At 52.9% G+C, this 20,739-nt stretch overlaps 3 protein-coding genes across 3 annotated transcripts; 1 reads left to right on the forward strand and 2 right to left on the reverse strand.

Annotated features, from left to right (window-relative positions):
- Window positions 1-2,328: 2,328 nt before the first annotated feature.
- NME6 (NME/NM23 nucleoside diphosphate kinase 6) lies at window positions 2,329-5,712 on the reverse strand. The gene is made up of 5 exons (XM_086609839.1): window positions 5,620-5,712; window positions 5,399-5,501; window positions 5,210-5,249; window positions 4,578-4,738; window positions 2,329-4,326 (listed from the first exon to the last, which is right to left on the reverse strand). Exons 1-5 carry the CDS (start codon window positions 5,710-5,712, stop codon window positions 4,160-4,162), a joined length of 564 nt encoding a protein of 187 aa, XP_086465965.1. The 3' UTR covers window positions 2,329-4,159.
- Window positions 5,713-5,826: 114 nt separating this feature from the next.
- On the forward strand, window positions 5,827-14,029 carry LOC104378914 (rab-like protein 2A). The gene is made up of 8 exons (XM_086609840.1): window positions 5,827-5,933; window positions 6,028-6,057; window positions 6,293-6,372; window positions 10,413-10,492; window positions 11,436-11,547; window positions 12,880-12,977; window positions 13,224-13,307; window positions 13,600-14,029. The coding sequence occupies exons 1-8, from the start codon at window positions 5,827-5,829 to the stop codon at window positions 13,675-13,677; spliced, it is 669 nt and encodes a 222-aa protein (XP_086465966.1). The 3' UTR covers window positions 13,678-14,029.
- A 1,415-nt stretch (window positions 14,030-15,444) lies between these two features.
- Window positions 15,445-20,313, reverse strand: ARSA (arylsulfatase A). The gene is made up of 8 exons (XM_086609875.1): window positions 20,084-20,313; window positions 19,523-19,763; window positions 18,858-19,076; window positions 18,143-18,312; window positions 17,481-17,605; window positions 17,177-17,304; window positions 16,684-16,786; window positions 15,445-16,570 (listed from the first exon to the last, which is right to left on the reverse strand). The coding sequence occupies exons 1-8, from the start codon at window positions 20,311-20,313 to the stop codon at window positions 16,269-16,271; spliced, it is 1,518 nt and encodes a 505-aa protein (XP_086466001.1). The 3' UTR covers window positions 15,445-16,268.
- Between the last annotated feature and the right edge of the window lie 426 nt (window positions 20,314-20,739).

Consider the following 20,739-nt stretch of genomic DNA (forward strand, 5'->3'; position numbering starts at 1 on the left):
GACATGGTACTCACAAGAAAGAACTGGTCAGGCACATGAGGGCTGAGGGTGGCCTTAGGTGCAGTGACCACACGATGGAGTTCAGAATCCCACGAGGAGGCAGAAAAGCAGAAAGTGTGAGGGGCTGAGGGCACTAACACGCCCACCGGCCCAAGAGCTCCATTTCAGCTCAGGCCTGGACCTTAATCCCTGCTATCATGGGCAAAACAATCTCAGCTCGAGGAATTTCACTTAATTTATTGCAAATTAACTTAAACTTTTAATTACTGATTCAGACACTGAGGATAAGCCAAGATGACAAATAATTAAACAACTTAAGGAAACACTTTTCCTCCTCTTTCCCAGGCTCAGCTTCAGTTCAACACCTTTTCTCCCTGCTTCGTAGCCTCAGCTCCCCTTGCCGTCCCGGACTGATGCGCTCAGTTCCTTCCAACCCCTTTGGTGAGGCGACTGGCAGCGCAGGAGGTTGGAGTCAATGTGTTGTGCTTTCATTTGCTCTTTCCTTCTTGTTTCCTCTGCTCAGTCGCGGCACACCCATGGGCTGCAGCCCCCTCAGGGTAGTATCTGCTCCAGTGTAGGTCCTCCACAGGCTGCAGTTCCTCAGGTGTCCCTGCTCTGGCACAGTTCCTCCCTGGGCTGCAGTCCCTTCAGGGAGAAATGGGCCAATGGGAACTTCATGAAGTTTAGTAAAGAGAAATGCAAAGTCCTGCACCTGAGCAGGAATAATTCCATGTGCCAATACTCAACTGGGAGGCCAAAGCACCTTTGCAAAGAACTACCTGGGTGTCCCGATGAGCAACGAGCTGACCATGAGCCAGCCATGCCTTTGTGGCAAAGGCAGCCAAGCAAGAGCATTACCAGCAGATTGAGGGAGACCTTTTCCCCTCTACTAGGCACTGGTGAGACCACATCTAGAGTACTGTGACCAGTTTCAGGCTTCCCAGTACAAGAAAGCCTGGGCAAAACTGGAGTCCAGCATGAACATGATTAAGAGATTTAAGCATCTAACATGTAAGAAGAGGCCGAGAGCTGGGACTGTTTAGCCTTGAGAAGAGGCGGCTCAGAAGGGTTTACCAATGTGTGTAAATACCTGATGCAAGGCAGGAAAGGAAAGAAGTGGTATCCAGTGAACAGACAAGAGCCAACAGGCACAAACTGAAATACTACAAATTTCACTTCAGCATAAAAAATGTGGTGGGTTTTTTTTTGTTTGTTTGTTTGTTTTACTGCAAGGGTGATAAAACAAAGTCCTGAGCAACCAGTCTAGGGGGACCCTGATTTGAGGTGGGGATTTTGGACTAGACAATCTCTAGAGGTCCTTTCCAACCTCCAGCTTTCTACAATTGTGGGACTCGGGTGCACGCGGCAGATGTGGTGGAGCTTGTATATCACGGGCGAGGACTCCAGAGTGTTGCTGCAGTAGAGCACAGCTGCAGAGGACACACAGGGGGCATGTGGGTACGTGAGCAGCAGGTCAGTCCTCTCCTTCCTCCCAGCACAGCCATAATTCAGACCATACCCACTTCAGGGGTTCTGTTGCTATTTAGTATTTCCCTTTCTGCATTTCATCTATCCTTTTTTCAGTAGCTGGTGTCCAGCTCTTTCCAGGACTGTGGAGAAGTAAAATGCTGACTACAATAAAGACAAGATTTGTCTCTTTAGATCTAATTACATGAACCACTTGACTGTCTTATACAGATGCAATCTTACTTACAGGGCTAAATAGAAGGAACTTAGAAGTTGCCAAAGAATTCACAGCTTTGGTCTTATACCAAGCCTATTGTTTTCACATTGTAAAGACAAGGACCTAGTAAAGACAGAGGTTCCTGAGAAAGAAGCCATAGAATAAAATCACAGGCGAAATAGAAGTAATACTGTTCACAGAAGACAGCATGCCAAAGATATTCAATCCATCTCAGTACTGAAAGTTCCAAGGTATGAACAAAGCATGGACTTATGTGGTGAGGGCAACAACCATGCCCTCAGTGAGCCTTTCTACAGTGTCAACCATCATTTAAACTGCCAGAATTGCACCAAGTGGTGGATTGGACATATCCATGTGTCTTCTGTGAAGGAACAGGTATCTCACCAGTCCACACATTCTTCACATCTGTCAGTAAAATAACATAAAAATTATGAAATCCAGAGCAAATAGCTAAGAAACCAAGTTATTACATGTTAGAGTGAGATGATGGCAGGTATCAGAAGGCTGGGGTGAAAACAGATGTCCAATTTTTGCCACAGTGAGAGAGTCAAGAGGTGCTGCGATATGTGTGAGTCTCTGCAGTGTGTTCACAGTCCTCTCCTCTATCATTCCTAACATGCCTTTTCACCACTCCTGACTCTTAATGAAAACACGCCATGTAGTAGAAGTGCATCTTATGGAGGGACCGGAGCCCACAAGGGCATATGAAAACTGTCAAATAAAAATGAAATGAAGTTGACAGAATTCAGTTTTCCTTCCATGTGTCGACTTACAAACATCATTCCTCTAAGACAGGAATACAACAGCTTCATTAATTTTGAACAGAAGTTGCAGAATGGGTTCATTCCCTTCTAACTGCAGAAATGAAAAAGGGATCCCTTTGCCTAGGGTAAAAATCCTAAGATATTAGGAATTTTTTTTTCAAATAAAAGGTTTCCTATAAGAAACAGAAACTAACCATGGTGTAAGGTGGCAATGACTAGAAATTCTTATTTATACACTTCTAAGAGGTTCTGTTAGAGCAAATCACCACTGGACCTGAGCCTCCACATGCAACGTTTCACGTAAAGACACAACAGATACTTGGTGATGCTGCACTGCAATTTACATGGGTGGCACTCTGACATAACTCGTGATCGCAGGCTCAAGAGCTGGAAAACTTTCTGCTGAGAAAAACAGATGGAAGGACGATCTGCAAGCAGTTCTGTGCTGACTGCACTTTTTCAGTCTCTGTCCTCGCATACTCCTCTGCCAGTGGCAAGTCCAAGTCCTGTCAGCAGGTGAGAATTCCTGCAGCAAGTATGCCTGCTGCAGTGTACCGGGATGCCAGGCTTGGAGCTAGCCCAGCTATCTCTATGCAGGACGAAAGTCAGAGCTGGAATGTCATTTCACTGAGTCACAGAATAGTTTGGGTTGGAAGGGACCTCTAAAGATCATGTAGTCCAACCTCCCTGCCATGCACAGAGACATCTTTCACTAGACAGGTTGCTCAAAGCCCTGTCCAACCTGACCTTGAACGCTTCCAGGGATGAGATATCCACAGCTTCTCTGGGCAACCTGTTCCAGTGCCTCACCACCCTCAGCACAAAACATTTCTTCCTTATGTCAAATGTCAACCTCCACATTTTCCCTAGTCCTTTTATCACTGACACACCTACAAAAGTGTTTCTTGTTGCCCTTGATGTCCCTGGCCAGATTTAACTCTATCAGGGCTTCGGCTTTCCTAACCTGATCTCTGGTTGCTCGGACAATTTCTTGGTATTCTTCCCAGGCTACCTGTCCTTGCTTCCACCCTCTGTAGGCTTCCTTTTTGTGTTTGAGTTGGTCCAGAAGCTCCTTGTTTGTCCATGCAGGTCTCCTGGTGCTTTTGCCTGACTTCCTCTTTGCTGGGATGCACTGCTCCTGAGCTTGGAGGAGGTGATACAAAACGATACACGATACAAAGCTGAGAACAACCTTGTTTCTCAGATTGGATCCAGGAAAGCAAGGACAGGAGAGTTTCTATTTCCCTGCTTACTGCTGCATTTTTCTTCACCCTCTTTTCTCCTTAAGGGACTGTGGGAACAGAGCAAATATTAAGAATCTGAGGCCTACTATCAGCAAAACCAATTATATCCTATCTGGCACGAGCATCTCCCCTTCCACCTAGCCCTTTGTTGAACTCACCTGTTCCGCTCATATCCAAATAAACACGTGAGGGACCAGTGAACTGCACAGCTAGATCTCTACATCAAGTTGGATTACTGCTACTTGAGAAGTTTTTCCTAAAATGACCTAGCACCTGTATGCTGCATGAATAACATAATCCCAGGCAGCACAACATAATGTGCACTAGGTCGTTTCCTCCCCTACACTCCTTAAAACACGGCACGGCTCCATGTCCCGTTACGAGGCTGACCCAAACAGCGTGCCTAGCAGCTACGTCCAGCTCAGCAAACCATACCCCTGGGAAATTCAGGTCAACTCTGTTTCTTCATCCCCCAACACACAGTGGACACGCTCCTCTGCGTTGTAATACACCTGCCCACAGCGCAGACGTGGCTCTTCCTGCTGATACCAGAGCTCCTCATTGAACTCTGGGAAGAAAAAGGCAATTTCTCTGCTGGCTGATGCTGGTGAATCTGTTAGAAAACAGAGGAAAAGATGATGAGAGATGCCACTTTGGCCCCGCAAACATGTGCTATGTTCCAAAAGGAAGGGCAGACGCCGAGAAGAAAAGCACCGGGCCCAGTCGCACAAGGACAGGTGGAAGTGGAGTCTGCAGAACCGAGCAAATCATTAACTTTGACTTCCAGAATGGAAAGCGAGCAAAGGCAAACAAAACACCATCATTCACTCCTTCCTGAGCTCCAGCCAAAAACGACAGGCCTACCTGAGCCATGGGTGGTATTCCTGGTGTCAGTGAGGCCATAAGCTCCTCGGATGGAGTCCGGGACGCTGTTTCGGGCTCGGAATACTTTGGTGGGTCCCATCAGGGATCTCCAGAGGGGCACAGCGTTCTCATGGGCCAAGATATAAGCCCACATAGGGCCACTGAGAAAAGGACCAGGGAAGAACAGAAGTAGTTAAGGTTACAAAAGAGCACAGCTCCTCCATTCTCACAATTACAGCAAGCGCAACGAGGCGGGGAAGTCTGGCTGCCACGCGGTGCTTCCTGGGAGGGGATGCAGACCTACCATGACACTAGACACTGAGGCTGTGGCTCAGGAGCAAAGCCTTTGGGTGAATGACCTCCTCCTAAGCGCTGGTACCCACGACCTTCGGGCTGCCACCCCCCAAGCGCTACTGCTGTCACAGCAAAGCTGGTTCGGACACTTCTCCGCCCCCACGCCAGAGCCTTCCCCCTCGGCACCCCACGGGCACCGGCTCGCGGAGCCGGATCGCACGCCAAGGCGGACCCCTCCAGACACGGAGGGCTCGCTCAGGTCAGACAAGGGTCCGCCCCTGGAGCCCAGCGCTTCCCGCCGGCACCGGGCACGGCCCCGCTGCGGGCGCGGCACGTACCTGGCCATGAACTCCACCAGCCGCTGGTAGAAGAACCGCCCTGCGGGAGAGAGACAGCCCGAGTCACGCAGCCCGGCCCCGCCGGCCCCGGCCCCGCCGGCCCCGGCCCCGGCCGGCGGCCGCAGCGCCGACCCGCGTGCTGCCGGCAGCAGCGGCGCCCCCCCCGCCCGGGCGGCCCGGCCCGCCTACCCGCGTGCTCCCGGTAGAAGCGGCGGCTCTCCTCCCGTCCGCAGCGCAGCTTCTTGGCGCGCACGATGAGGAAGCGGTTGCTGAGGATGGTTTCGTGCACGGCCTGCGGGCAGAGGCGCAGCGGCTGGGCGGGCGGCGCGCACCGGCAGGCCGCCCCGGGCCGGGCCGGGCCGACAGACCGGGTGACGGCGGCGGGGCGGCCCGGCCCGCCCGGCCCTCACCTCCAGCACCAGCGGGTGGGCCACGGCGTCCGGCTTCAGCAGCGCCAGCGTCAGCTGCAGCGGCCGCCCGCAGCGCGCCGCCGCCGCCGCCATAGCCCGCGCCGCGCCGGAAGGGGCCCGCGCGGCGGCGTGTCGCGCGCGTGACGCGCCGCGCGGGGCGGGCGCGGCCGCCGTGTCGCGTAGCAGCGGGGACGCGGCGGCGGGGCCATGGCGGCCGCGGCGGCGGCGGAGCGGGCCCGGGGCGAGGCTGCGGCCGGCGCCGAGGAGACCGTGAAGATCATCTGCCTGGGCGACAGCGCCGTGGGCAAGTCCAAGTGCGTGTGGCGCGGGCGCGCCGCCGGCCCGCCGGTGCCGCGGGAGGGGCGGCCGGCGCCGCGGCCTAACGGGTGCGCGGTGCTCTCTCCGCAGGCTGCTGGAGAGGTTCCTGCTCGACGGCTTGTATCCTTGTGCGCTGCCCGCGCCCGCTCGGATCCCGCCCGCCTTCCCCGAGCGGCCCCGGCGGAGCGCGGCGCGGGGCGCGGCCGGGGCGAGCGGGCAGCGAGCGGCCCGGCCCGGGGAACGGCCCGGGGAACGGCGGCGGGCCCGGCCGCAGGAGCGGGTGCCGGGCTGGCGCCGGCGGTCTCGGCGGGGCGGGGGGTCGTGCTCCTCCGTCGGGCCCTTAACGCGAGCGCAGCCGCCCCCAGCAGCTCTCCACCTTCGCCCTGACGCTCTACAAGCACCGCGCTCGGGTGGACGGGCGGACGGTCTCCGTGGGTAAGTGGGCAGCCCGCGCCGGTGCTCCGGGGGCCCTGGGGACGGGGTGGTGCCGGCCACGTGCGGAGAGGGGAACGGCGACGGTGCTGCTGGCATGTGCAGCGGTAAACGGACCCAAAAACATGGCAGGGGAGTTCCTTGCGGTGGGCAAGGGGATGCCAAACAGTGGTGTGTAGGCAGGGAAATGGGGGAATGAAGGGATCCCCGAATCACGGGATGGTTGTGATTGGAAGGGACCTCTGGAGGCCATTCTGTCCATTCCCCCTGTGCAAGCACAGCCACCCAGAGCCAGTTGCCTAGTACGATGTCCAGATGGCTTCTCAGTATCTCCAAGGAGGGAGCTTCCACAACCTCTCTGGGCAGCCTGTGCCCGTGGTCAGTCACCCTCACAGGGGAAAAAGCGTTTCCCGATGTTTAGAGGGAACCTCCTGTGCTTCAGTTTGTGCCCGTTGCCTCTGGTCCTGTCACTGGGCACCACTGGAAAGAGCCTCACTCCATCTTCTTTACGCTCTTCCCTCAGGTATTTGTACTCATTGATGAATTACCCCCTGAGCCCTCTCTTCACTGCGCTAACGAGTCCCAGCCCGCTCAGCCTTTCTTTATATGGGATGCTCCAGTCCCTTAATCATCTTTGTGCCTCTTTCTTGGACTCTCTCCAGTATGTCCACGTCTCTGTGTCTCATGGACCTGTTAGAGCAGGTTCATGAAAATTATCAGAGGGCTGAAGCACCTCTGCTATGGAGACAGGCTGAGAGAGTTGGGCTTGTTCATCCTGGAGAACAGAAGGCTCCAGGGAGACCTTATTGCAGCATTTCAGTACTTAAAGGGGGCCTATAAGAAAAATGGAGAAAAACTTTTTACCAGGGCTGGTAATGACAGGGCAAGAGGCAACAGTTTTAAGCTGAAAGAGAGTGGGCTTCTATTGGACATAGGAAGAAATGAAATTTTGTGCTGGGGTTGGTGACACTCGGGAACCACTGGCACAGGTTGCCCAGAGAAGCTGTAGATGCCTCATCCCTAGAAGTGTTCAAGGCCAGGTTGGATGAGGCTTTGAGCATCTTTTTAGGGAAAGATGTCCCTGCCCATGGCCAGGGAGTGGACTAGATGATCTTTAAAGGTCCCTTCCAACCCAAACTATTCTGTGATTCTATTTCTTCTCTCTTTTTGGATAAAAAGTCTCACTTTATTCTGCCTTTTCTCATAGAACTTGTATTCTAGATCTCTTGTTGTTCTTTATGGTTCTTCTGAATTCTGTTCAGTTGGCTTATGTTTGAAATACATTTTACAAAGATAGAGATGGTTCTTCATCAGAGTCTTACCAGTGTACATCGTCACTTTGAGTGAGGAAATGCTGCAATTCTTAAACAACTAATCTGTAATATAGTGAAGCATCACCCACCTATTTGACCTGTTGCATTGTTCCTAACCTGGTAAGTAACAATGGTTTCGGTAATAAACTAATGCAGGTAAACTGGGATGGTTTATGATATGGTTCCGTATAAGTTCATAGGGAGAATTAGAAACCATCCTGGGAGGCAAGAAAGATGAAGAACAGTCCTTAGATTAGTATGAACTTAGTTTTGGGCCCCTCCCTTCAAGAAGGACATTGAGGTGCTGGAGCGGCTTCAGAGAAGGGCAACAAAACTAGTGAAGGGTTTGGAGAACTTGTCCTATGAGGAGCGGCTGAGGGAGCTGGGACTGGTCAGACTGGAGAAGAGGAGGCTCAGGGGGGACCTTATCGCTCTCTACAGTTACCTGAAAGGAAGTTGTAGGGAGATGGGGGTCGGTCTCTTCTCCCATGTTATGAATGACCGGACGAGAGGGAATGGCCTCAAGTTGCGCCAGGGGAAATTTAGGTCAGATATCAGGAAAAATTTTTCCAGAGAGGGTTGTGAAGTATTGGAACAGGCTGCCCAGGGAGGTGGTGGAGTCCCCATCTCTGGAGGTGTTTAAAAACCGTGTGGATTTGGTGTTGAGCAACATGGTTTAGGGACCCTGACAGTGCAGGGTGAATGGTTGAACTTAATGATCTTCAAGGTCTCTTCCAACCAGACAGACAATTCTATGATTCAAAAGAGGGCTGTATTCCAAACAGCTAAGGTGATCTTTGGATCAAAAAGCAGAATATTAATTTGAGTTATTTTATAGCTATCCCAAATTTGAAACATTACACTGAGACTCCTTTTTGAAGCCACTACAGCAAGACTGTGTCTAATTCTTATTTCTGTGATTCAGTAAAAGTATTGAAAAATGGTGGTTTGTGGTGGGTTGACCTTGGCTGACCACCAGATGGCCACCAAGCCACTCTGTCGCTCCCCCTAACCCTTCTCCTCAGGGAGAAGGTAAAACATCAGAGAACAGGAACTTGGTAAAAAAGGAGGCTTCAGCATAGCGAGAAATATTTAACAGCCTCTAATTGATTTTAGGTAAACTCAAATAAAAGATAAGGTGAGTTTTGTTGTTTTTTTTTTTTTTAACCAGTAAGTGAAATTACTATTAAGGCAACTTGCAAAAATGTGCATTCATATGTCAGGGTCTTATTTTTAACATGGATTTTGTACTTTATTAAGTAACTTGCTCTAGTTTAAGAAGTCATTCATCTGGCCTATGTTACACAAGAGTTCGCAGTGTCTTCTGCCTTCACCTTTTGTGAACATAACGCTGATCGCCCAGGCTACCTTGCAGAGAAGACCTGTATTGAAGTGTGGTTTGTAAAGGCAGGTAGTTTGATCTGAAGGCTTTAAAATGTGCAGAATTACCACTTCCTTTGCTAGTTTAATTTTCACTCTGCTGAGCTGTTCTCAGTGGCCATTGCCAAACTCTGTGCAGTAGAGTTAGGATTGCATTAAAATGTGGCGCATTTCTGTACTCTGTGAATCTTGTTTTTCCCAAGGATTTTAAGGTTGATAAATTTCTATGTTCTGGAGTGACGTGGGGTATGACAGGCAAGATCTGGAAGATTTAGTAACAAAAGCAGCAGTGTTTTTCAATAAGCCATGGCAAGTTCTCTCATGACAGCTGCTACGTTGTTTAGGAAGTTAATTTAGGGACATTTGGTAGGTCGTGGTCACCGGCACCTTTTTGTTCCTTGTAAGTGAGGATTCTGCAATGGCACATTAAAAGGAGCAGGCAATTTAGAAGCTAAGCAAAACTACTCGAAATGAATGCAAATGTGGTCTCATGAGTACTCGTCCATATTTTGGGCGGTTTAAGAAGTTGCCGTCCTGCAAGTCTGATACGGTATCCAGTCAGAAACTAATTTCAATGCAAAGTCAGCACTAAGGAAAGTGGCATATTTGGCTTCAGCCCAGCTGACAGAGTGTAACTACATCTAGTGGGTCTCAGCTGAAGCTGTGTAAATTTATACACAAATAAGACACAAATATTAGCCTATAAATCCAGGAAGAGGAGGGAGGGAGATCTCTCTCTGAGATGCACAAACAGAAAAAGGCATTAAGATGTTGATGACTGTTCAGGTATTCTTCATGACACCTAGTCTACGAGGTACTTAATGAATTGGGACCTGTCTCAGGCTAGCTTACTTACCCTTCATAATTTTAGAGCAAGTCGCACGTCTGGAAAGAGCAGAGCCAGGCTGCCTGCGAGAGGAGATGGAACATTTCCCATGGCAGGCACCTGGCTGTTTATCACTGTGTCAGAAATCAACCCGTTTCAAGACATTTAGATTTTGTTTCCTGTTGTCATCTCTAGTGACAAACTCCCATATGTTGTTATCACTCTTTGCACTTCTGACTAGCTTTGTCTTACTGCCCTTTATAGGTCACATCTACTAATGTCTTCTCTTTTGCTAATATATTTACAGCAACGTTCAGTGTCAGCACAACTCATAGCTAAGCCTAGTGAAGAAAAAGTCCTAGTTTTGCCTAATCTCTTAGCCCTGGAATGTTTCAGTTAGTGAGGTGAAACCTAATTTGTGACCCTGAATACTTGGACTGGGCTTTGTGTCCTGAGCTTAAGTTGTGAGGAAAACCGAACTTGGAAAGTTGTGTCATTCTGAGCTTGTTTTTTGTGTCTTACAGACTTCTGGGACACAGCTGGACAGGAGAGGTTCCAGAGCATGCATGCATCCTATTACCATAAGGCTCATGCTTGTATCATGGTAAGGGCAGTGCCTCAGCTGTGATCGGATGGAATTTTGGCAGTGCCGGTTGACACTTGGCCTGGATGTTACTTGTTATGATTAGGGCGCCTTACATTTCTTGTCTCTTCCAGTGGTTTAAAAAGCTTTCCTATAGTGTTCTTTCTTCTCTCACCAGATAAAACCAGTGTAGTTGGGTGTGTTTAGCTCTCTTCTGTCTTTCCTGATAGCACTCTTACTATATTCCCAGGCTTTGCTGTCTTCTAAGCTTCCTTACTTTTGTCACTGTGCTTCCATAAGGAGGTACCTGCAACTGCCTGTCCGTATTTAGAAGCAGTCCTGTCAGAGGTGGTGTGAGGGAGAGGGCATTCCTTCTTGCTCTGTGATGTGACTATTGGATTATGTAGTACAAAACTGTTCTGACATGTTCTGCAGGGGTGCTACATAAGACATTCTTCTCTGGTCTTCTGCCCTTTCTATTTTCCTGTACTTTGTGCTCCCCATTTATTAGCTTGAATCAGTCTTGTTTCCTGACTCCTAACCCCCTCAGGTGTCTTGGTTGATACTGTTGCTCTAACTTCCCACTAGTTCTCATCACTTATGAGCATCTGTCCACTTCATTGATATTTTAATGGTTAAAAGAGAGACGCCTCACATCTGACCCTGCTTAGCAGAACAGATCTCTCCCAGTGCTTGTTCACTGTCACGGGTGATAAAGTGCTTGTCGTAGTGCAAAACAAGAATGTAAAGGAAAAGGAGGGACTGTTTCCTGCATCGTGCAGAGAAGTGGGCTGGCTGCATGTTTCAAGGCTTGCTGGATGTTCTCCCTTTTCTCTTTCATCCTTTCTAACAAAGGCTCGTTTCCTTTGGGAAAATTCTGGATTCTGTACTTGTGTTTTGTGCAGTGGGTTGATCAGGAGCTGTCCTGCTGCTGGCCCCGGGATAGCTGGTTCTTTTTTGGCAGGTGTTTGATGTGCAGCGGAAAGTCACCTACAAGAACTTAAACAGCTGGTACAAGGAACTGAGAGAATTCCGCCCAGAGATCCCTTGCATTGTGGTGGCCAACAAAATTGATGGTGAGTATATTTTCTTTCAGCCTCTCAGGATTGTGATGCAATTCTGTTCTGACCTGGCTGAGAAAGAACATCATTTGTTGGGTCCAGATGAGTTCTTGAGTATTAGTCCCTCCGGGCTGTATTTTACCAAACAAATAGTTGGGTCCTCTACTGACCTTGCGTGATGTCTTACAGGCTTCTCCTTGTTTTACTACCATTAAAAGTACAAATTTGATCCATTTGAAGTTTGTTCAAGTGATGTCCTTCCAATTCAGTCCTTACCACGCTGCCTATTTCATCCAGCAGGAACCCAAAAGCTGATTGGAGCAGTACCTAGTGAAAAATTGCAGGATGTCTTTCTGGAAAAGGAGCATAACCTATTATATGGCCTCCCCTGTTAACAGTCAGTAACTGCCTTTCCATTGCTAATTCAGCCTGCAGGTTTCCCTGGGACTCCCCTGTGCTAAAGTGTCTAAATATACCTGCTGGCAAAATTGTTCACCTTCCTCTGCAGATAACTGGATGATTCTCTCCTCGTGGGAATGCCAGCGAGGCACTCATTGTTGCCATCATTTGGGTTGTGATGTGTCTCCTGCACCCTGTGAGAGCGCGTAACACATCAGCTTTCTGCTCAGCAGCAATGAGAGAACACATACCCTTAGGACTGCAATCTTCTGTGATTCTCTGTCAAGTATGATGTCAGACATGGGCTTCCTTGCTGGCATTCCTGGCAGAAATCATCACAGCTATGAATAGGTGTGTCCACCTGAATAAGGTGTCTGGGTTCCTGCTGCAGTCCACAGAATGTCATTTGGTTCAGTGATGTGGTTTAGGGCATGATTGATCTTACCTAATGAAAGCCTTTCCTATAGGATGTGTCAAGCCAGCCTTGAATCCACTGATTCATGGCATAAGGGCTGTGGGGACTTCTGGTTAAAAAGGCCAGACTGGAGGGAGAGACATGACTAGTACTAGCAATGGTGTCCGGGTCATGTGGACACCCAGCAAAAATTACAGGCATGTGCCTGGAAAACATTTATAGTTGCTGCACAGCAAGGGAACTGATGTGTTCTAAGTGGCGAAGCATTATTCATTGATAGCACATCAGAATCCATCAATAATTTAGTCCAACAAGAACTCTTTTCTTCCTGTGTCTTCTTGTCAACGGTTTGCTGATGCTGTTGCTTTTAAAACCCTGTAGCCTTTGGGGAGGACTCTCCTCGCCTTGTACTACAGTGAGGGGGCCTTGACAGCTAAATGGGGCTCTGGTCTCCATCTGTTCCACTACTCCTGCATATGTTGGCATTCTGCCTACGGTGATGTCTTACTGACCACTTGTTTTTTTGCCCCCAGCGGATATGAAGGTGACCCAGAAAAGCTTCAACTTTGCTCGGAAATTCAGTTTGCCCTTTTACTTTGTGTCTGCTGCTGATGGCACCAATGTAGTGAAGGTAAAACATAGCTATTTGGTTCAGCATCTATGAGACCCCTATACAGTCCAAGGACACGGAGGCTGCTGTAGGCACAGAGAGCAGAAAATGGGCGAGAACATCTGTTTGGCTACTTGTGAGGTCCTGGTAGTGATAGGTAGTTGCAGAGGTGGTGGTTTTTTTTCTTGGGGTGTGGGAACAGTTTCCATACGTTACAAAAACCCAGTGCCCCGTACTTTCAGTGACAAGCATTCTCCCTCTCGTCAGCTCTTCAATGATGCTATCAAACTGGCAGTTGCTTACAAACAGAATTCAGGAGATTTCATGGACGAGGTCATGCGAGAACTGGAGGTAAGGAAGACTCTTCTACTGCACTCTTCTTAAGCAATTAGCAGCTCTGCTCTTTTTTACCTCGGGGAAAGCAGAGCCTGGAGCAGAGTGAAGCTTTGCAGGTATGGGAAAGATTTGCCTTATGCTGGTGACACCATGAGGTTTGCGCACTGCTCATGTCTAGGTTGGAAGGGGTGAGGTGGTGACCCTCTAAAGAGCCCACGCTGCCCTAGACTGAATTTGAAAGAACCACAGCAGAGTGTAGCTGTTGCTGTCATGCTTCTCAGAAGATCCTTGTCCTGCTCCTTTCCAGAGCTTCAACCTGCAGAAGAGTGAGAATTTGTCGGACAAAGAAGATAGCTGCCCTGAAAAGAAGCCCCCATCTGCCTAAGCCCCAGACCCTGAGTCTGTTTTTTCCCATTGCTCTAGATTTCTGGGGCTAGTTAGAACTGGCCTTCACAGAAGAAAGTGATTTTTCTCACGCCCTGAGAGCTCTGGTGATGGGCAGCAGGGCCTCTCCCCTTCTTGTGGGATACTGTGTCGGCATGACCTTCCTTGACTCGGCCCCAGGCACTGCACATCACGGTCAAGGAAAGGGTGAGAGTATCCACATGGCTGCTACTTACTGTGTGCTTCTTCAAGGCAAAGTCTGCCAGGAGACCTAAGCCACTCTTGGACCTGCAGGGAAGGGTCCTTCCCAGATGCTTTAATGGTACCTACTGGAGAAAACAAACACTATAAAGATTTTTTTTTTTACAAAGCTTTGAGCTTGCGTCCTTCCTGCACTTTTGTTATAAGGCACTCCTAGTTACTACGCCGTGCAAGTCCAACTGCCAGCCCCCCCGTTGCTTTCACAGCCTATAGCCAGCACTGTCTCTCCGTCCACCGCTGTGACCTCTGCTGCAGAGCTTCTGCGGGTTTCCTTCCCCAGATCCAGTAGACTTCTGAACACGGGGGGGTTTCTCCTCTCAGGTCCGCTAGAGCTGAATCAGGTGGACTCTCAAAGCCAGGAGGCTTGTCCTGTCCCATCCCGATGGATGTGGCTGCTGCTGTTCCCACGTGCGTCTGCGCAATGAGGCTGCATTCCGGAGAGGCAGATACACAAACACATACACGGACTTACACATACACGTGAACAGCGAAACAGAGACGCAGAGCACTGCCTTGACCAGCACCCGTGGATACAGAGCTGCCTTGTACATAACCCTGAGCACAGGCCAGTCCTTTTCTGCTTTTCCAGATGATCAGGACTGGACGTTTACTAGTGAAACATAAACACACCTTCATGCCCCAGATTCATAAGCACAGCATGTTCATAGATTCCTCAAATAACAGTATGGAAATTAAGTCCATGTAATATCTGGGGCTGGACATCAAGCTCCTTACCTAGTCATTGGTGCAAACCTTGGGGCTTTCCAGGCCTGCATCTCCTGGGTCAGGAGATAGTCTGGTTTCAAGTCTGCTGGTACACTGTACATGCACACACAAGGGATCCCAGCTGTCACTGGCCTAAGGCACTTCATGTTTCCAGCTGCTGTCCCCAAGACCTCTAGCCCCCTATGACCTGTGTTCCCTTCTTCCACTGCAACCTCACCCTCACCTCTCTGACTAGGCAGTTTCAGCCCTTTTGAGTGCCCTCCCTGGCTTCAGCCTCATTCTGCAGGTGCCAGGCATGGAAGTCCTTGCCTTGGGCAGGAGATGGAATTGAACGAAAGCATGGTTAGCTGTGAAAAGTGGCAACTTTATTTCATAGAATCATGAAATGGTTTGGGTTGGAAGGGACCTCAAAGATCATCCAGTTCCAACTCCCCTGCCATGGGCAGGGACACCCTCCACTACACCAGGCTGCTCAAAGCCTCATCCAACCTGGCCTTGAACGCTTCCAGGGATGGGGCAGCCACAACTTCTCTGGGCAACCTGTGCCAGTGCCTCACCACCCTCAGTGTAAAAAATTTCTTCCTTAGATCTCATCGAAATTTCCCCTCTCTCAGTTTAAAGCCATTGCCACGTGTCCTCTCACTCCATGCCCATGTCCAAAGCCCCTCTCCAGCTTTCTTGTAGCCCCTTTAGGTACTGGAAGGTCTCCCCGGAGCCTTCTCTTCTCCAGGCTGAACAGCCCCAACTCTCCCAGCCTGTCTCCATAGCAGAGGTGCTCCAGCCCTCGGATCATCTTCGTGGCCTCCTCTGGACCCGATCCAACAGCTCCATGTCCTTCTTGTGTTGGGGGCCCCAGAGGTGAATGTGGCACTGCAGGGGAGGGTCTCCTGAGAGCAGAGCAGAGGAGCAGAATCCCCTCCCTTGACCTGCTGCCCACAAGAACTAAGTCCACTTCAGCCTTTGTGTGCATTCAGGGGAGAGTGGGCAGGACAAAGCAGGCCTTTGAGACTGAGCCTGCCTTTGGATTGGCAGGCATTGCCCCAGAAGGAAGTGGTCATGGTACCCTGCAGCCTGTCCTGGACCCCGTTCATCCTACTGCTCAAGCCTTTTTTCTCCTTGGGACCTACAGGAGCTCCTGCATCCAAGTAAATTCCACCACCTTCTGGAGTGGAAATAGGCAGGAGCTAAACCTGCCCGATTGTGTTGGTGTTGGCCTTTGAAAGGGGGTTGAGGCAGTGATAAAATGACTCCATGCCTGTAGTGTTGGAGCAGCTTCATCTTGATCATGGCTTGAAAGGAGCTGTTCTGGCTCTGGAGGTGATGCTGCCATGGTCCCTCCCTGAAAAAGTCCGCATTTCTGTCGAGAGGCCTCGGCTTGACCAACCAGCCGGGAGCACAGGGTCCGCTGAGCGGCACTCCCAGCAGGGCTGGTGATCTCCCCAGCCCACAGTGCCACCCCAGCACCCCGTCAGTCTGAGGTGTCACTGAGCCACAGCTGAGAGCAGCTCTAAGGCTGAACTGGGTTAGTCGGGGGACTGGGGGGTCGGGTGGGTTTGGGATAAGGTTCCGGTGTGGAGCAACTGAAGGGGACGGAGCAGCAAGAGGCTAGGAGCAGCGGCAGCAGGAAGGCTTAGGAGTGCAGTTTGGTACGCAGCAGGGCTGCAGAGCGGGATCCCTGCCCTTGCTCATCTGGCTTTCCCCAAACTCCATGCGCTGTTCAAAAAGCACTTTCTGCAGTTTGATCTCCTTCAGGACTTGCAGAACCTCCGGCCCTGCGCCGCTCTGCAGCAGATCATAGTTCTCGGCTGGGTCTGACTCCAGGTCGAAGAGCAGTGGGGGCACGTGAGAGGTGAGTGGGGTCAGCCCGTGGCACGCCTGGTCTGGGGTGGTATCACTGTGAAAGGAACCTGGAAAAGGAATGCCCAGGTGTAGCTCAGTTTCTTCTCTTTGAGCTTTGGACAGCAAAACCCTACAGGAGCTCACAACGCTGTCCGTGCAGAGGAGAGGAGACAGCACTAACCTTGTGTGAAGTAGTGGGCCTTGTACTTCCCAAGCCTGACGGCGAAGGGGCCGTGCAGGGGGTCGGGTGACGGCGGGTAGAAGAACATCGTCTGGCGGGGACTCTGTGGGAAGCAGCAGAGCTAAGCTCACCTGTGCAGCCATGCAGCTGGTCCTTGAACAGGACCAGGCAGGGAGTCACACAGGAACCCAAATACTGCACCAGAACACGGCCAGAGAGGGGGGAAGCTGATGAGCAGCAGCATCCTCTTTGCTCCCTACTCAAAGTTACTGGGGCTCTGTCCAGAGGTCTGGCTTGGCAACATGCTGCAGGTGTTGGAGCTGAGCAGCCTGGGGAAGCCCAAGAACTCCATGGCATGACCCAGGCCAGACAGAAGGTACCAGCCCATGGATCACCCCTGATCCCCAGCTGGTTCTACTCATCAGGCACACAGCTCCAGCCCCACATCCAGCCTTCATGCACAATGCCACTCGAACTAGCCCGCAGGACTCACCTTCCCTGACCCAAACAACACTGGACTCAGGTCATAGCCATCCAGGGCAACTTTGGGAAGAGCTGCTCCAGCCAGGGTAGCCAGGGTTGGCAGGATGTCCAAGGTGCTTGCCAGCTCATGCGTCACTCCTGTCACCCACCACAGCAAGGCACAAGGAAAGGTTCAAGCACCTGATCCCTCTCCCATCCCCACCATCCTCACTTCTCTCCCACCCTCTGCTTGTTCCAGGGCAGCCAAGCTGCCATGACACCCCTGCCTTGGCCGGCACCAGCACATGAAAGGCACAAGCAGTGCCAGGTCTCACCTGGAGTGATATGGCCCGGCCAATAAGCCACTGCTGGTTCCCGCATGCCACCTTCGTATGTTGTGCCCTTCCCACACTTCAGATGGCCAGAGCTACCTCCACGTGCCATCCGCAGGGTGGAGGGGCTGTCAGAGAGAAGAACCACCTATCATCAGTTTCACAGGTTCATGTTACCCCTTCCCTGATGCTGCAAACAGTGCCATGACAAGAGGAACATGGTGCCAGCAAGGGACACTGCTATCTTTCTCAGCCTTGTGAGCCAGGAAGAAGCCAAGGTGTGCCAGACGGGAAGGCCAGGAAGAAGCCTGGGGGCCGGTGAAGAAGCCAAGGTGTGTGAGACACCTAAGCAGGGCACCAGACACCAATGCCACCCACACACAAAGGGAATTGGGGCATATTTGGGCTGCTGCACACTCCTGGTCCGAACCCTGTAAGGTTTCTGCCCACGAGGAGGGGCACAGCTGAGTCACACAAACAAGGAAGGGATCATGTACTGGGTCTTCTCCAGAGCAGCGTCCACCTCTTGCCTCACTTCAGGTCACTGGGGTCTCATCCAGCAATGCCACCCCACACCCCTTTTGCCCAGGCCAACCAAAGCCTCATTCCAGTTCCCTCATACTGTGGCAGGAGAATCTTATCAATGACAAAGTCCCCCCACTCACCCGTTGTCAGAGGTGAAAAACACCAAGGTGGTGTTTGCAAGACCATTTTCCTGCAGTGCCTGCAGCAGCTGTCCCACGGCACCATCAAACTCTAGGAGCGCATCACCAAACGGCCCACGCCGTGACTGCCCTGCGTACTCCTGGCTGGCAAACTGCGGGTAGTGCGTATGCTGGAGAAAGGGCAGAGAAGGCTGCTACGCAAACTCCCCAGAGCTGCACCTGGTTCCCACTTCACCCGGGGACAGCGAGCACCCCTGCTAGCACATGGAGACACGTGACAATACCCATGAGATGGGAGAAGGGACAGCGAGCACCCCTGCTAGCACATGGAGACACGTGACAATACCCATGAGATGGGAGAAGGCTTGTCCCCAAGCTTCAGAAACATCTCTCAGAAATGGCATAAAGGAGCTGAGCCCCAAGCAATGACATGGAGCCCCAGAGTGGGAAGTTTTCCCAGGTGGACTCCTGGCCCAGAGAAGCGAGCAAAGCTCCAGGAAGAAACAGCCCCAGAACATTATCAGAACGATGCTCCCACAAGACCTGGGCGTGGAAACAGCAACCCCAGGTTATCCAGAGGCAGGTACTGACTGCTCAGCACAGTCCTGGGACTGCAGGAACCAAGATGCTTCCCTGCTCTCCCCACAGGACAAAGGCTGTGGGGTCGGGGGCCCCCCCCACCCTTGGGCCCAGAGCAGCCGTCCCCTTCTCCTACGTGGGAGGCATAGTAGAGCAGGAAGGGGAGGCCTCGTCGGGCACAGTCAGCGATGAAGTCCCGGGAGAATTTGTTGTAGAGTGGCACCAGATCAGGGAAGGAGACTGGCTGCTGCACGATGCTCTGGTTCCAGAGCAGCGGGACCGGCACTACACCTTGGTCACAAGTCCCGAAGCACTTGATGTCAGGTGGGAAGCAGGTGAGATTCTGGCAGGGGCCCTGGAGAGAACAAATAACACTTTGTCTTTTGCCTGTGTTGCAGGACAGTGAGGGGAGCAAAGAGTCTCACAGCAGACCACCACCGGCTCTTACAGGCACCCTGTGGGCAGTCACTCCCAGAAACCCAGGAGTCTGTGCCCACCCTAGAACTGTCCAAGGATTATGCTGCACCAATACAATTTTCTCCTGGCAGCAATCCAGATGTTTCTTTGTAGCCCAGAAGCTGACCTTCCCTCCCTTGACAAAGGGCATATGTCGTCACGCACAACTGCCACCCACGTTCTGCAGAGCTGCCCGCTCACACGAGCGCCTCAGAGACGGGCTTACCCCACCCACACCCATCCGCCCGGGCAAGCGCTAGCCCGCCCCATGTCTCTCACCAAGCTCCATCTTTCGGGACTCCCCCCAGCCCTGGGGCACCCTTCGGGGCTTGACGGGCCTCTCACCTGGTCGTGGGAGTAGGGCACTCCCAGGAAGTGGTCAAAGCCCTGGTGGATGGGCAGGAAGGAGCCATTAATCCCCAGGCCAAGGTGCCACTTGCCAACCATGGCTGTCGCGTAGCCCTCAGCCTTCAGCACCTCCGCAATGGTGACCTCGGCCAGCGGCAGGCCCCCCCGCGAGCCCGGGTAGAACACACCGGGGTACACCCCGGAGCGCATCTGGAACCGGCCCGTCAGCAGCGCTGCCCTGCAGGGGCGGCGGAGAGAGGAGAGGCGTCACGGCGGGCACGGCGCACTCACGGTGCCCGACCTCCGCAGCGGGAGCCCCGTTCCTCCGGCCCCCCGGCTGCCACTGCCACCTCCCGGCGGCGGGGACACTCGGCCGGTCCCCTCACGGGGCCGCCGGACCTTCGGGCCTCCCGGGACACGGCAGGTTTACCGGCCGCCCGCTGCTCCCAGCACTGCCGCTCCCCGGCGGGGCGGCAGGGGTCCCGACGCTCCCTCCGTGCCCACCCCGCGCCCTGCAGCGGCCGCCAGCCGGCGGGGCGGGAGCCGCAGGGGACGTACCGGGACGGGCTGCACACCGGGGAGCTGCTGTAGAAGTCGGTGAACCGCAGCCCTCGGGAGGCCATCCGGTCCAGGTTGGGCGTGGCGGACGAAGGGTGTCCGTAGGCGCCCGGGTCCCCGAAGCCCAAGTCGTCCGCCAGCAGCAGGATGAAGCTGGGGCGGGCGCCGGCCGCTCCGCGGAAGGCCAACAGCACCAGCGCCCAGAGCAGGCTGCGGCCCCGCGGCCCCATGGCGCTGCCGCCCGGGGAGGCTCCGCGGCCGCCGCTCCGCGCGCTCGGTGCGAGGGTGCAGCGCTCTCGGTTCGGTTCGGTTCCGTTCCGTCCCGTTCGGTTTCGTTCCGTTCAGTTCGGTTCTGTTCCGTTCAGTTCCGTTCCGTTCGGTCCCGTTCGGTTCGGTTCGGTTCGGTTCCGTTCCGCTCCGCTCCGCGCCCGCGGCCCCGGCACGGGACGAGCGGCGCCGCCTACCGACCACATGACCCGCGCGGCGGCCACGTGACCTCACTGCCGCGGGGCATGCCGGGCACTGCAGTCCGCCGCGGGCCGCGCTGGGCGGATCGGCGCTTCGCCGCCGCCGGCCGGGCCGCCGTGCCCGCTGCGGGCGGCCTCCCGGGACCCGCGCCTGGCCCCGGGACCCGCGGTCGAGGGTGGTTTGTTAAC

This window comes from Tauraco erythrolophus, chromosome 4, assembly GCF_009769465.1.
Source record: "Tauraco erythrolophus isolate bTauEry1 chromosome 4, bTauEry1.pri, whole genome shotgun sequence".
Taxonomy (NCBI): domain Eukaryota; kingdom Metazoa; phylum Chordata; class Aves; order Musophagiformes; family Musophagidae; genus Tauraco; species Tauraco erythrolophus.